General features: G+C 39.9%; 1 protein-coding gene across 4 annotated transcripts in view; it reads right to left on the minus strand.

The window, feature by feature from the left end:
• Window positions 1-16,311, minus strand: part of RASA2 (RAS p21 protein activator 2) — a 51,168-nt gene extending 34,857 nt beyond the window's left edge. Inside the window, exons 1-4 of one of the 4 annotated variants that reach the window (XM_083847859.1) lie at window positions 15,880-16,311; window positions 10,126-10,231; window positions 4,843-4,946; window positions 3,790-3,884 (exon numbers count right to left, since the gene is read on the minus strand). In XM_083847859.1, the coding sequence (XP_083703985.1) occupies window positions 3,790-3,884; window positions 4,843-4,946; window positions 10,126-10,231; window positions 15,880-15,943 (369 nt within the window). In that variant the 5' untranslated portion in view covers window positions 15,944-16,311. The other 3 variants (XM_083847860.1, XM_083847861.1, XM_083847862.1) reach the window with 3 other exon arrangements.
• Between the last annotated feature and the right edge of the window lie 665 nt (window positions 16,312-16,976).

The raw sequence follows: 16,976 nt of genomic DNA on the forward strand, positions 1-16,976 counted from the left end.
TGCACAAAGTAGAAATATAATAGAAAGTTTTCTGCTCCTGGAAACGTTATTTATAACTGTAGTTGCTCCAAAACTCAGCACCACAACAGCTATAGTAAAATGGCTGTATCTATGTGATTACTTCCCTGACGAGTATGGAGAATATCAAGTACATTTTTGTTTTGTCTACAGAGAGCAGCATGATGGTTTGCTAAAGTAGCTGATCTGCAGATCTATATCAGAGCTTTCGACATAGTATGCAACTGGGTTTTAAGCGGGGTTATACAGATTCGTTTTAGACTGAAATGCAGAGAAATGATCCATTCTTATACAATAAGCAGCACACAAAAAGCCATGAAATGGGCTTTTCACCTGTTAATCTCTGTGCTGTATAAAGGCAAGGTGGTTCCATTTTAATTTTACAAATGGATTGACAATTACCTTTCCTGATACTGCCTAGAGGAAGATAGAGCTGTTAGCTGTTTCTAAAATTCAGAACCACAAGAACACTTGAGTTGCACAGTTGTTTTTTTCTTTTTAATATTTAGATCACTTCTGCATTACAAAATATTACAAGTATCTATACTAAATTAAAGTTTTCTAAAGCTCTTAAGTGGAAACTGGCTGGCAAATGTGCTTTAAATATATACGTCAAAAGGCAGTCATGCACTGTGCCCACATTCCACATACAGGATCACACTACTGTTTTAAGTGTACCACAAAATGTTTTTTGACAGTGTTGTTTTTCTTCATAAAACCTTCTCGCCTTTAAATTTAAGGGATAGAAATGCATGCTTTTATTGTATAAAAGGTAGGCTACAACTATATTTAACCTACACATTCTCAGTAACTCCCATTCTCAGAAATGCTAAGAGTTATTCTCCAATTCCTCCCTCAGTATCAGAAACTCTAGATTGCAGTATTTCTCTTGAACTCTGTCCTACTCCTTCCACTTCCCCTAACTCAATGGAAAAACATCACAGATGAATTGCTGAATTTGTAGGAATACAAAAATCATCTTTATGTCATACAAATCACACTAACATCTCAAAAGAAAATTTCTATGCCAAAAGCTAGAGAGCTTTTGTATGAAAGGAAAAAAAAAACCTGAACAAAAGTTCACTAAAACAGCCCAGGTTATCCACTCAGAGCATCTTTAGTAATCTCAAGTCCTCACGACACACGCCAAGTAAAAGTACTCCAGAATACTCCACAAATTATGTACCAGTCCCACATTTAGCATGATAGGCAATAGTTAATTCCGTGAGCTTACTGCACAAACCTCTCTACCTACCAGATACAGGTTCTGTCAGCTTCCATTTGGCTTTTTTCCAGCTTTCTCATTTTAGGTTAGAACAAACACATACCGTGTTTCTGATGTGCGCCACATCTTGCAGCCTTCCACACTGAGCTCCGAGCACTGGCCCACAGTTCTGTAGTCCTAACAAAAACTATTCGACTCGGATCATCCTGAGGTTTACTCTACCCCGACCTTTCTTCTTTCCTAGGTTTACAGATCTGAGCCATTATGAATCCACAAGCTGGACTGAGGCTCAATCTCCATTTTTCCAAACAAACCTATGCATTCTACAGGAAGGCCAGGGGAGTCTACTGGAAGTACAATACTACAGCAATTGTAAAACCTATCAACATTAAGAAAGAGAACAGCAAACAAATTTATCTTCAAAAACCTTGGAAGTGTGTGACAGATTTTGACCTTATATATTTTACAAACATAGATCAAATCTATATAAGATTTTTCACTCTCGTTACAAGTAACGGAACAGATCAAGGGCACGTTTAACAATATGACCTCATTTCAAACCAGCTATATGAAGACTAACAAAACAAAACAAGGCAAACATGCATTTTAGAACATTTAAAGCATTTAGGTTTTGCTAAGAAGTTTGCACCAGCTGCAGCTAAACACATACTGCTCCACATAGCTTTTCAAATACTTGATTTGCTCAGCATTCCCTCATTCATGTATACTTTTTATACTCAAGAACTAGTGGACAAAGCAGAAAGTTTTAACAAAATGAATATCCATTCATATTATTGTTACTAGCAGCAAAACCACCACTGACAAAAAAAAGCTAGGAACATAAAACAACAGACGCTTACTAAAAATTAAAGTAATTTTTAATACACTTTCAATGGCCATGGAAAGGCTGCCTCCCTCCCCCCATACACATTGAAGAAATAATGTCCAACCTTTTTGGAAAAAAAAAAGTTGAACAAATTTTAGCTTGAGGTTAACTTTGCTTTAAAGAGGGAGGTAATATCTGGCCTACAACATTTTTACATCAGTATAACTACACCAGATGCAGTTATATCTACTAGAACTGTTACCACATATTACCCAGAGAAGCTGTGGATGCCCCGTCCCTGTGCTTAAAGCCAGGCTGGACTGGGCTTTGGGCAACCTGGTCTGGTGGGAGGCCTCCCTGTCCATGGCAAGGGGTTGGAATTGTATGACCTTTAAGGTCCCTTTCAACCCAAATCATTCTATGAAAATATACAGTTGTTTATTTGTCAGTTTAATACAACTGGACCACTTTATTTAGTTCAGGTTGTTCAGCAAGGCAGCTTAAGTGGCATACTTTCATGCATCAGCAAAAGCTGTACAGCATACCAAAAAATCATCTAGATAAGGTTGATTAAAAAAACGGTAAGGCAGCTGACAACAGTATCAACTCATTGAGCAGTATCTGTGATCTCTATTTTGGGAAGGAAAAGAGAGCAAAACAGAGTGAAAAAAAAGCTTGTGCAAAAGTAAGTTAAAACAAACAAATGGATAGTGGAGTTATTTTATAAACGGATGAACCAAGACCTTGTATGAACTCAAGCATATAGTACTTTTACTCTGCTGAACTTTTAATCACCTCCATGTCAGATTACCAGTGTTAGTACAGAGCTATGGTACCAGACTGGAAGATGGGTCTATACCTTCGGCGATAGGACTGCACTGTGATCCTAGAAATCCTAAATTTATTACAAGTAAGGTGGTATTATGGAATGACTGATCTGTAAATCCCCCATCTCTTCCACCCCTACTTTATTTTTACTTTGTAGGAGTCAGCAAGTTTAATTCTTGAAAATTCCAGAAAGGATGTCCAAGATTCAGGTAAATCCAAAAAAAAAAAAAATAGACTTAAGTGGCTATCTTAGCAACAGGGCTAATAGATTCTCAAGAATACTGTTCTGTTTTCTTCTTCAACCAAAGACAGAGTAGCTACAACTTCTAGAGTCACCTAATTTTAAAATATTACTAGAATAATCCTGTCAGAAGGACTTGAAACACAGACAAAATTCAGCTCTGAAGTACAACTTACTTGTTGCAGGAAAGTATTGTGGAAAGTTGTTATGTGGAAAGTATTTCAAAATAAAATAAATGTATGAGCACAGCACAAGAAGTAACTCCCATTTTGGAGATGTTACCACTTCATGTTACATAATCATTTCAGCTTGTAACACAAAACTGAATAAAAAATGACTCCATAGTTTCCTAAATCATTCACCTTTCTCAAGCACATGGCTCTTCTTGCACCAAACATTTTTGGCATCAAAATACTGTTAGACATTTCCCAAACAGCTACTGCTTTTACCAGTTTTGAAGAGTATCATGAAGAACGATACAGCCAACTTAGAAATATCGAATATGCATTACTTTTTAATCAAGCTGAAAGACAAAACTGACTCATTACACAGATGCTAGCCTCTGTCACAGTTCAATAAAATCTTCTACCATTACGTATACTTATCTATATTTAATTAAAAAAAAATATAGATGTGCAATTTAATAATTACCTGAACCTCTGAATTAGAATCAACAGGTTGAAGCATAAACCAGTTCTCTTTCCCTGTATAGTTACACAAGTCTTCTTTTTTGATTGCCACCTTTCCTGAGGAAGGAACAGGAAGAGAAAAACATAAATATCACTTTCATCTCAATAGGACTGACTCTTTTTTTGAAACTTTTTTGTTTTTTAAGCTGGTGATGCTATATGAAAAGCTCATGGAAGCAAGAAACATGAATCAAACTGAAGCAGATGCATTAAAATAGTGAATGAGTTTACACAAAACCAATTCAGCTCCTTATGATGTGTTATCTTGGACATTGCTAAAAAAAGATTACATGAAGTAAAGAACACACTTGTGGCTGGAAATAAGACAATACAGGTTTGAGAGAACAGTAATGGTGTTGAAGAATGTTTAAATAGGAAATTGAAGGTAGACACCTTCTGCTCTCCTGATTGCTATTTGGAAAGCTGTTATACCGAATTACCTGGCATCCTGGTGCAAATGACTTCCTTCCTCAATTCAAGTAACATGAAGCCTACATCCACAGTAGACAACTTAAGAGCTTTATAGCAACTATATCCAAATAGCAGCTCAACTAGAGCCATTAGACAGTCAAAATAATCCACCTCCTGTAATTTTTCTGTTACACTATGTAAACGATTTTGCAGCAACTGTTAAGTCACTAGGTTTACATGTTGTCCTGGCAGAGAAAAAGTTGATGTGTATAGTTTTAACAAGTATTCAACGATTGCAAAACCAGTTCATTCTTTAGAGATATACAAATAGTGACAGCTGCTCAAATATTCTACTAGAACAGAGTTGGAGAAAAAAACAAACAATTTACAAAACGTAGTAAGACCATAAAACATTCCATTAGCCCAAAAAATAAACATATTTTAGTATAATAAAACATGGAAACAAAATCCTGCTTTTCAAACTTAAGAGATATTTAAGGGCAGTATGCACTCACACATCAGTTTAATAACTGTATCCATGAAACTACAGATATTGAAAACAACCAAACATTATGCAAAATGTAGACAGTATCCCAGAACTTACCTACACGCAGGTCTTTTTGTAAAACACTCTTATCATAAATGTAGAAGGACAACCACTGGAATGTTCTTGGAATCTCAAAGTAAAACTCTTCCCCAAAATAAGGGCTGAAAAGAAAAACTGAAAGTTAAAATGGAAAAGGCACTTCATATAATTTGTACAGCAGACGCTAAAGTGCTATATTTATATTGCAATCACAGAACTTGGCCTTTACCACCATGCTCATCTGTCAAAGCCACCCACAGTCATTTCATTGCAAAACATACACTAAGACTTCAAGTTAAAACTTCGTAAGAGTGCTTTTTGTATGCTCATTTTTTTTATATATAAAAATCAGAGTACACACATAGAGAGCGTTGTCTTTTCTGCAATTTCACTTCCTGTCTCAAAGTCATTTTAGTTGGTTCTCTACCCACCATCCTTAATTAAATGATTTCCTGAGACAAAAACTTTTTTCTCATTCTGTATGTGGTTAAATTACAGTAAAACGCAACTTACGAACTACTTCACTAACTGCCAGCATGTTTAGCTCTAACATCTGCATCAGATTTAATACTCAGAGATTCAGACCTGTAAAAAGAAGCCCTAAGTGTAAGAGAACAGTGAAAGAAATGTTCATCTCACATCCTCACATTCTCCTGCATGCTGAAATGATCACTGCATTTCTCCATCTAGTGATGTCTAATATAACATTTTGAGTTTACCTTAAATAACTGCCATGCATGCTGTACCAATTAACAGCTAGAAGTATTTGCAGATTATTCTAAAAAGACTCTGGGTTCCTTCGTATTACAGACATTTCACACAGTGTACTCCGTATCTTCACACTTGAGGTATGCATGCTTCCGTTAAACTTAAGGTAAACTTATTGATCCAATCATAGGCAGCATTCAGTAGCTTGAATTTCAAAAAATTGGACAAAACCACAATGCTTGTGTTACTGCAAGTTGTGAAATCTGAAAATTAAATGCATTCACAAAAAAACTATTTTGAAACTACTGGATTCATACAGACTTAAAATACTTTCATTTACAACGCTGTATTATCATCACAAGGGAAAGGTACACAGCTTCAGGAAACAAATTTTAGCCTCTGCTTTCTTTCTACAGAAAAATACAGCAATGACAATTAGATCAAACTCAGAAATTAAGTTTTTGTTGTCATTTTCTAGTAAAGTACCTTGCTGACACTGTATTGTTACAATACCTGTTTATTAAACCAGTACAAATAAGCTTATGTTTGGAACCATTCGTTTATGGTAGTTCCTATGCAAAAAAATACCAGGTCAAATCACAGCTACCTTCTTCCCTCCAAAATAATTAGAGAAAAGACATCAAATGCTCAAGGACCAGTATCTCATTAAATAAATTCAAAATAAAGAAAGCAGGTGGTAACCAATACAAAAAGTGGGTGAAAACACAAGCACAAAAAACTAGAGTTCCAACTTTCTTGAACCTATTCTCAGAATCAATAGCTTTAACTCCAGGAATTCATTATAACACATTCCACAAGTGAAAATGTTCACTTTGTTCAAACACATAACTTTTACCATAGGCTTCAAAACATACAAATCATTACTGGACTTTGCATTACACTGAGATATAACTTAAAAATTCTCAGCTGAAAACTCTGCTTATAGTTTCTCAGCTCCCCACTTGTCTTCCCCTTCTTCTGATTTCAAACCCAAGAAATTCAACTCATTGTGAGAGCTAGGTTCTTCTTGTCGGCAGCACCAGTGAAGGTATAAATTATCGAGCATTACCTTTATTTAGCAGCAGTGCAGCCTTAAGCAGCCTCAACTTCCTTATTACCTTCACTGCTCATTTTAATTGTATTGACACAGTAACTCACCAGAAGATAAAAAAGTCTTACTTCCAATTTAGGTCAATTCCATGATGCGGCTCCCTGACTAGCTACACAAGTAATAGTTGCAGCAGTAAAAACAAAGATATTACAGTGGAAAGCGTGAACAGCGAGTGCACAAGCTGGCATGGTGTACAACTCAACAACTGCATATCACTAAGTTAAATGCTTATTCTTACCATACCTACACAGCTGTATGTGTGCAATTACAATCAGATAATGATTCATTATTGTGGGATGGAGACTATTAGTACTGACTTCCAAAAACCAATTTAGCAGCCATATCCTAAGGCTAAGAAGAACGAACTTCACAAATATATCAAAAAAAGACCAGTTACTACCAATCATTATTTTGAACTCAACATTATGTGAATCCTCAGATTTGCAAGAAAGAGCGAGTCAACAGTATGAACATAAACAGTATGTAATTCATTTTTTTAATCATGTTGGTACATTTTTCCTTACCTAGAATACCACCACTGCTGTATCAATCAGTTGTTAACTATTCTTTAGCAAAGCAGGAGATACAGAGCAAATTTAAGGTTTAGAATACAAAGGATTAGTAAAGAAATTCTAAGGTGTATATGAACTGGCTGAAGGGGTACAATAGGTTATACCAATGAGGAATAATTAAAATGGAGAACTTACTCTACCTGTTCCTCAGGGATTCAGTCAGTTTAGTACTTTCATTTGTGACTTTGATGCAAGAACTTTAAAGACTGTGACAGATACAAAATTAGAAGATAATGCTAATTCAAAGGAAGACCAGACTGTCATACAGGAAGAACTGGATGGCCTTTTGGATTACTGTAATACAGGAGATTAAACAAACGTATAATATTACTCATATGCTCTTCCCTTCCTTGTCATATTAAACCAGTAATTCACTGATGAAAACTGACCAATACACCCACATCTGTCTTTTGATAAAAGCAACAGTCATATCCAGATATTAAATTCTTGCTATAACCTTGCATTTGCACAAAGTTTAATAAAAAATAGTTTAAACAAAAAATGCAACACATACTGCAACCTCTCCCTCCATATTTCCTTATATATGACCATGGAAATTTGAGGAGGTTCAAACTTCTTTAAACTTTCAAGGGGAAAACAAAATAAATTTTTTCAAAACCCCCAGAAATCTCTTATAGTGTCAGGAAACATTTTTGAGTCGTTAGACAGGATATTCTTCTTTCACTTCAGTATTAATCCTTGTATTTTCAGCTCTGAAAAGTCATTGGCTTCACATCTGTACTTCTAACAATCATCACAGTGCTGATGGAAGCCCAAACATATTTGCATTTAAAAAAAAAACATTTCTTCATTGGTTTTCAATAACTGAAACCAAAAGACATTTTAATTCTGGTGATAATTACTTCCACAGATGCATAACTAGCAGATATCTGTAGAATACAATCTGGATTATACCTTGTATAAAATCTGCAACCCAGAAAACAGTGACAAAAACAGACTGTGAACTACTTGTCTAAAAGACAGTAAATAATACAAAACAAACAATTGTTGTTGCTGTTATGACTAAAATTATACTGTACTACACCTTACTGAAAAGCAGTTATAAAGTTTGCAGGCTTTTAGATATCAAAGCTTTCATCTTCCTTTCCAATACCTCTAGGTTATTACAGTACCCTAGATCAACACAGTAATAAGCAACGAGATGGTATAATTAAGTTTCTGCAACAAGCACCAGCCTTCATAACCACATACACACTAGTAATACAAGAGTAAGCATCCAATTCTGGTTGCTGCTACTACAGGATGATTTATTTTACTACATTTCATCAGTTTGTAGGGAACCTTATTCATGCTGTGGATCTAACTTCATGCAGATGTAATTCACAGAATCAAAGAATTCCCTATGTAGCCAGGGAAGACAAAAATGCACCTCCTAACAGAGAACATTGGCTCCTAACAAAACACTCTCAAGATACGATATTTCATATCACATGAAAATTGTTCTCCGGTTGTTTAAGACACCCCAAAACTGTTATTTTCTTATAGTGAATTTTTTGTTCTTCCCTCTATAAAGAACTAGTGGCAATATTCTCAATTAAGTTTCAGTTCAACTTCAGTACTATTAAAAATGAGGTTAATCTAAGGTGATTTATTTTGCCAATGTTTTACTGCACAGTCAGAAATTCTTTCTTCATGTGATTTAAGTGTATCCACTTAACTCTTAAAAAGGGATATTACAGAAAAAAAGTCTGTATAAACATTAAATGTTACAGGTCTTGTTTCCAAGCATAACATTAAACTTCTATGATTTTGATTATCAACATGTCAAAAATCTGACAGCAGAGTTTAAAAAACTGACTTCATTTAGGACATCAATTTGCACTTCCAGTTAAATTAATGAACTGCAATCAGGACCAAATATTTTGCTCATCCTCCTCATCTGTAACCAATGAGTCAATTTTTGTAATTTAACCAGTTGCATGTATGTAGTGTTTACTATTCATGAAGAGGCATAAGGACGCTTTAAAATGGTGTTCTGAAAAAGTAAAACTCCCCATTTAACTTTCCTGTACGAGTAGTCTGATGATCCTGACCTAGAAACACCTCGCAAGATGGCTAAAAACAAACACTACCACAAAACCACTGGAAATCGCAAGAATTGGGGGAAAAAAAATAAGAGTTTTAGCAGACTTTCTTGAATTTCAGAGGAAGGTTTAATGTCTCCTCAAAATAAATTAAACTGTCACTCGGATCTTCTGAGCAATGCAGCTGCAAAGATCCTCCAGTATGGGTCATCAGTGAACCTAAGTTTCAAGACTACTTCAGCCATTTTATCATGACTTTTTGGATTGTTTTTTAAGCTCTAAAACAATAGTAGAATCTACAACTCAGGGAGGCAAAGCAAGCCATTCTGCCTGAGTACAGGCTACAGTTCCAACAACAAGAATTTCAAGAGAGAATAAGGCTTATTCAGGGGAACATCCCACAGCAAACAAAACTTTTATAAATGAAAAGTTCACGTTCATCCATTCTAGAAACAGGTTTTACAAGGCAGACACTGAAAGCAGAATTCCAGCAATACATACTGACTACATGTCAGAAGTATGAAATGACAGGGAAAGTAAGAGATCAAGCAGACTTCTTTCCCTTGAAAATAACCTGGCAAGAAAAAGAATGTTATGCTGCCCAATGGAACAAAATACAGTAACAGCAAAATACGTTTTCGCATGTTTGATGTAAGTCCTGTACTACTCACAAGCCTCCACTTTGTTTTCTTCTCAACTACTCTCAAGATTTACACATTGCTGTAATGCTTCCAATTAGTTGCCACAAGTCAGCTCTCATTTTAAAGACATACAAGCAAAACCACATGGACATTGACACACATCTTGCTTTTATTCTGGACCAAGAAGGTCTTGATTACCATTTCCATTTAAAAATTAAGCTTACCTTAAAGATTTTTCAACTACCTGCGTACGAAAAACTTCTTCTTGGTCCAGGTTTATGGTACAGAAGAAGTCTCTCATTTTGTTGGGAACTAAATGTTTGGCATCATCTGTAAATAAATAATAAAAAAAAGACTAAGTACTGAGGGGAAAAAACAACAAAATATTACACAAAAGCTTCATAGTTTTAATGGGTGCCTAAAGTTTACTCTTCCATTCAGTTAGTATGCATTTCGTTACTCACTTTCAATTTGTAAGCCCCACTATGCACCCTGAAATTTTGATATCCAGGTTCACATGGAGAAAGAGCCGACAGGAAGACGATGACGCACTGACTCATTAGCACCGCTTCCTGCAGCACCTGCACTTTCCCTCGAGGTCTCATCTTGGGCTTGACCCCGCATAGCTTGCTATGTCTGAGAGACTCCCAGCCCGAAGGGTTACGGCATTAGGTCGTATGGCAAAGGCATCACCTGGCTGAGCTACTCTTCTTCACTGTTTCCTCCATTAATGCTTTGGTTACAGGAAGCTGATGGGATAGATATAATCTTATTAATCTGCTCTTCATCTTTCACTTTTTTTAGCTGCTTTTAAGTTGACCAATGTACTTTCAAAGGTTGAGCTATGACTACAGTTTATTTTTTCCTAAATGTCTGGTCTAATAGGGAAGGGGAAAAGTCATCTATTGACTAAGTGCACCACATATAAGAACGAACAGAAAAGGAAGTTTCCAATGGGACACGATGACTGCCAATGCAGGAATACAAAGAGCTCTTGGGCAGTGAATCTAGGCCGCTGCAGCAACACATGCAGGATACCACACAGCCCTTTGTGAAATAGGTACTTCTAATCAATTACAGCTAAAAACAGTTCCCAACATTCAAAGTGCTCTTCCAGAATCCAAATGCTGCAGACACACACATTTCTTTATGGCAATACCATGCTTTAGCTTAAACAGTTACTTCCCCCCCCGTGTCCCCTTCTTTGAAGACAGTCATTAGTCCCCGTTGACCTCAGATTCTGCCGAAAGAGCCAAGCCAAGCGTTTTTGGTCCCCTCTCCTGAGGAGAGAGGCTCCTAATTGCTGAGTAGCTTCTCTCTGCACCATCATCACTTACGTTATCATCTTAAATGCAAGCAACCAGAGTTGTGTTCTGCGTTAGGCCTTAACTAGGACCTCTTGTGTCCTTATATTTCTACTGGAAATACCACCACCCCTCCCCCCAATAAAACATGGAATCAAAATCATCTGAATTTTATATAAGCTATTAAAAAGTAACATGGTTAAAACAGTATTGAGTTTTAATTACTTACTGCATCTAAATAACTTTACACCACCTCTACTTCCAGAGACCTCAGCTTGAAATTAGATTTCACATGTCACATATATGTCCCTTTTTAAAAAAGAATCAGGTATGAAGCACACTGGAAAATAACCTTTGTTTTCTATGCTCTTAAGATGTAAAGTCAGAAACGTTTTGTCTTCTCTCTATTTTTGTTTAATAGATTAGTGGCAGTCTTGAAACGTAACTAAGTGCTGCCTGGCACTGGAAATGCTGTATCTGAGCAGGGAACACGGTGGTTTCACCACCAGACTGAACTTCCTCCCTGATCTTTTCGAAGTCAGGAATACATGTACTGATAGAAAACATGAACAGACACTTAAGTAACTTCCATGGTTAAAACCTCTGCTCTCAGAAGCATCAATGAGCTTTTCATCAACTTGGGTGTGGGAGAGGAGGAAGTATACGTATTATTTTTAAACACCACACTTAACGTTGACAGATTGAGAGACAAGTACAGAACCGGTTTTTAATGCCACCAGACTTTAAAAAGAAACTAAACTCAAAATGGCCCATAAGCGAGATATTGGGGGGGGGGGGGGGGGGGGGGGGGAAGCATGAGACTGAATATCACCTTGAAAAAAAAAGTTATTTTAATAAAACATATGAATGAGAATACAAAAAAAGAAATCTCAAGGGGCTTGCAATCCCCAGAGCTTCAGATGCTGAAGTAATTAATAAGCATGAACTGTACCCGACAGTTTTTTCTGATAAGCATCTTAGACATTTCAGTTAATACCCTGGAGCTTTACCATCCTATCTTCACATAAAAGTATTTAAGAGATAACCTAACTTTATTGGCACTGCAAAGCTACTGTATGGTGGACTTTGAAAGGAGATTACAAATACTGTAGTTTCACGTTTTCTTAAAAGAACACGAATTAAAATGTAGGCAGTAAGGATGGTTAGTCAGAAATACCTAATAACGGTTTTGGGGGGGAGGAGATAAGAAAGAAAAGCATTTTTAGCTTTGATTGCGGAACCGTTTTTCAAACCTTTTCAGGGTGTCTGTCATTTATAACCACGCAGCATACTTAAACTTGCAGTTCAAGTGATCAAACAGCAGCAATAACAGACCAATTTATTTTTTATTGATGTACCAACTCAGCAGTTTCAGTCACCAGACTAATTTAAAACAGTAATTATTTTCACGTGACATATCTAGTAGCCTAATTCAACAGGGAAAGTTTGGAATGCATTGCTAACATAATAAACATCAACCTTTTTATTCTGAAAATGTACAAGTTCACGATTACTATGGCTTACCTGACTTTTGAACTAACTTTTACTGCCTCTCAACCACTTACTTTAGGAAATCAGCGAAAAATATCAGTACTAAAAAAAACTTGGGTCGATTATATATGTTAGTTTAGATTTTAAAATATTTATAAAATATTGTTTACAATATATACACAGGTGGTCTCTATACAACTCCATAGAGAAACTTTACTTCAAAGTAAGATGAACTTAAACCTAAGCAAAAGGGAAAAGCTGTGATGCTAATAAAAAGTTAAGTGCTAGAGCATAGAACGATGGCAATGCAGACGCACAGCAGTTAAGAAACTCCAACTCCCCATATTACATGAACATTATGAGTTAGTAGTAACAGGAATGGAGCAACCTACTAAATTCCACAGTTCTGTCAAACTCCCTTGTTCTGCACATCACTTGTTAGATGCAGATAGAGCATGAGAACATCAAGGTAAAGCTTGTTCACTGTTAACACAACCAGAAACCCAGCAGGAGCAGGAGGTGGGATGGATACATGCTATTTATTCACAACGCACTCTGTTGAGGGAAAACGCACAATTCGTGTACATCCTACAACAGGGACCCAAAATGAAGAACCTAAATAGAAGTTTATGCACATGAAGTGCTACGTACCTATTTCGCGGGACCAAACATATTATATAGCAGCAATTAAAACCACTATACGAGCGCAGCATAACCCGATATATTCGCACAGTGTAAACAACTCAGTGCTAGAAGTTTGAAACAGAACGTGTCCTGAATTTTGTCAAATGAGTTCTAGGAAGTGATAAATTAGCTATTTTCCACGTATTCCACTAAGGTTTTCCAAAAATGAACGCAACTAAATCAATTATGACCTAAAAACCTACTACTACATGGTCTAACCTGAAAACAAAAGCTAGTTACACAACTAAGAATAACACACTGTAAAACATACCTCAAACTGCAGGATACGCATAAACCTTGTAAAGTGCTTTTGTCACGACTCTGACACAAAATACAGCTGCCAATACAAAAGAGTCATTAAAAAGAACGACTGTCCTTCTGTGGATCCCCAATGGAAACTTGCTCAAGTTCAAAAAAATACCCCATGGTCTTAAACTAGTAAGAGATCACATCTTCATGTTGCCTCTTACCTGAAAGCCAGAGGGAGGAGACAGGCTGCAAACACAGGTATCCCACACAACACGGGGAGTCCCAGGGATTGCTAATGTGTTCCTATTCTGTTTTTCATTGTTAGGTATGTAATAGCTAATTAAGCCACTTTTAAGTACATGCCTCAGTTCTAAATCTGTTGTCACTGTCTGTATAGCATCGCTAACTTTAGATTTTATCATCTACTTGTGTACTGTAAAACTGCATAAATAAGAAGTTACCACAAATGTGTTTTCTATATACATAGAACTGCCTCCTGAAAATTGTGATCTCTTGTGCAATACATACAAAATGAATGTGTTAAGTCTTCTCATAGCTTAAATGCCAACAAAACTCAGGCACTGAAACATATTCTACTTGCAAAAAGCATATTATAAAAAATTCTCATGGACTATGAACACCAGCTTCCCAAAGTGAAGTCTGCTCCTGCTAATCCCTCCAGATCAAGGGGAATTATATTATTACATTTGTTTGTTATTGTTCATTCAAAGGGTTTTCACCCCAAAAGCACATTAGTAAGATACGAGCAAGAAGTGAAAATAAAACAGCCTGTGCTGGGCAAAGAGGCCAATAGAACCGCTAGGGATTTGAGGGTTTGCAAGCTTTCACAGCAAATTAACTCACATCTTTTTAAAAGCGTTTTTGTTTTTCTGGAAAAAACAAGTAGCTTTCCCAAGTGATTTCTCACACTGTTTCAGGAAATATCTTTTATTACTTCCACCCATCTTCCAAATTGGTCCTGCAATTTTACAGGCCCATCTTTGGCAACCAACTTTGGATGTATGATAACCAGATGATAACCTCTGGTTCACCATCACTTTCGCCAGGTACTCAAATGCGTTAACACTCAAAGTTACAACACAACAGGATCAATACAGAACACGTGCACAGGACACTGAAACTGGCTTCAACAGAAGTCACGAGAGATACAGGGGGTGCTTTTTAATATCTAATGCAAAAACTCGTGCTGGGCGCAAGTATCACCTAAAGTAAAACCTCGTCAATTGCTGTGTTGCCAACTGCTGCAAAACCCCTCGACACAAGTCAGGCAGCAGAACAGTGTCAGTAAATAAGCCAGCGCTGACTTTTTTTTTTTTTTAGACAAGCTGGCATGCGTTAGTTCTGCGATAATTGCTAACAACAAAGTCTCAGGAAGTGTGTGCTCAGTCTTGTCCGCTCGGTTCGCATTAACCCTCTGCAGCAAGCGCTGCAGCGAGCCCCGTTTCCCACAGCCTCCCACTTTCGTGGCCTAGTCACTCGTTTACTTACCGAAGACAAACCCGAGCCTGCGCTGCGCTCGAGCAACACCTCCACCCCTCAGCTAAATTTAAACCAGTCAAAAGCTCCTCGCACCTGGCTCCCCACCCCGGCACGGCGCCACACCCGGCCCGTTTCGCTTCATTCTCAAAAAAGCTGACCGACGGCGTGAGAAAGGAAACGAGCGGGCTGCCCGGCTGGCTGCATGCACGCCGTGCCGAGCCGTGCCGAGCCGTGCCGAGCCGCCAGGAAGCCGCGCACATCCTGTTCCCCGGCTCGCTGCCGAGCCTGGCGGGGCACCCGCCGCTGCCCGGGGCCGAGCGCACGAGAGGTTCGAGCCAGCGCTCCCCGGCCGCCGGCCTCTCTCTTTCGCTACGCCAAGAGACAGAAGCGTTAGCGGCCGTTTCGGAGCGGCCTTCCCCCGCCGACTTCCTGCACATCGATACTTTCGCAACGTCTGCCTGACAAACACGCTGATGCCCGGTGGTGGTAGGCAGGGAGGGACGGGACACGGCTGGCCGGCGGCCGGCTCGCGGATATCCTAGCACTGGGGGATGCTCCCCGGCCGCCCCGGGGCTCCGGCCATCCTCCAGCCCCCAGCCCCGCCAGCCCGCACCCCACAAAGCCCCTTCCTTTCCTTCCTTCCCTTCCCGGGGCTGCCCGCCGGCCGCAGCCCCAGGGAAGGCGAAGGCGCAGCGGCGGCCCCGCAGGACGGCCCCCGGGCTCGGCGCACCCGGCCTCGGCTCCACTTACAGATCTTGCCCCGAAGGTTCTGCAGCACCCGCACCTCGTCGCCGCCGCCGTCCTGGGCCGCCATCGCGCCAGCGCCGCCGCCTGCGCAGTGCACGGCGGGGGAGGGGAAGGAGAGAAGGGAGGAGAGGGAGGGAAGGGAAGGGAAGGAGGGAGCGGCCCCACCGCACGCCCCCGGGCCGCTCCGCCCCGCTGGGGGCCGCCGCCACCGTCCTCGGGGTGCAGCGGGGCGCAGGCGGGCAGTGCCCGCCTCACAGCCCGGCACCGGCACCCGGCGGGGCCCCGCCGCCGCCGCCCCGCTCCCTCAGCCTGTAACTCCCACGACGGCGAAGGAGGCCGTAGCCGTGAGGGGCGCGAACCGCCCGGGCTAACGGCCGGTCACAGGGCGATGGGGCGCGGCGGCGGAGCCCCCCGAGGGAGCGGCTGTGGGAGCTGCGGGGAGCCGAGCCTTGCCCTCACCTCACGGGCGTGCTGGCAAAGTACAAATAAAGCGTATTTGCCCTCACGGGGAATTAAAAGGCCTTTTCGTCACGTTTTCGCTGGGATTTCCTGAAGAGAGATCCTAACGTGAAACTCCGGGACCTCGCTGAGGGCTGGAATGAGCCCCGGTATCGGTGGTGGGCGGCTTTGCCTCGGCTCCCGCATCCACCCAGCCGCCAGGTGCAGATCCAGTTTGGTGAAACTCGGCGCGCTGAAGGTACCTCAGCCTCCAGGCCCTGTAGGCGCAAATTCTGGTGAAACCCTGTAGTGGTTGGCGTCCTAAAACAAAGAGGTACTTTAGTTGGGTAACAAGGGGAAAATTGAGTTCTAAAGTAGGTTAGTAGAGGATAAGGGTTCTTCACCTTGGGCCCAGAAAGTCTTCTTCGGTCTGCTCCTGCCAAAGGGAAGTTTGGAAAGTGCCGAGCCAGCATCTGTTATTTGTCTCTAACTGGAGTCCTCTGCCGTGGTTGCCTGACCATGTATTTCTCCCGCACAAATCTCACTGTTGTGATTATTACATGGCATGGAGCCACACAACCTGGCAGTCAGGCCCTGCTCTGTCCCACTCCCTGGTGGCTTTTCCTGCAGCTGTCAGCGTCCCACCCCATCCCTGCTCTCCG

The sequence above is a fragment of the Anser anser genome (assembly GCF_964211835.1).
Source record: "Anser anser genome assembly, chromosome: 9".
Taxonomy (NCBI): domain Eukaryota; kingdom Metazoa; phylum Chordata; class Aves; order Anseriformes; family Anatidae; genus Anser; species Anser anser.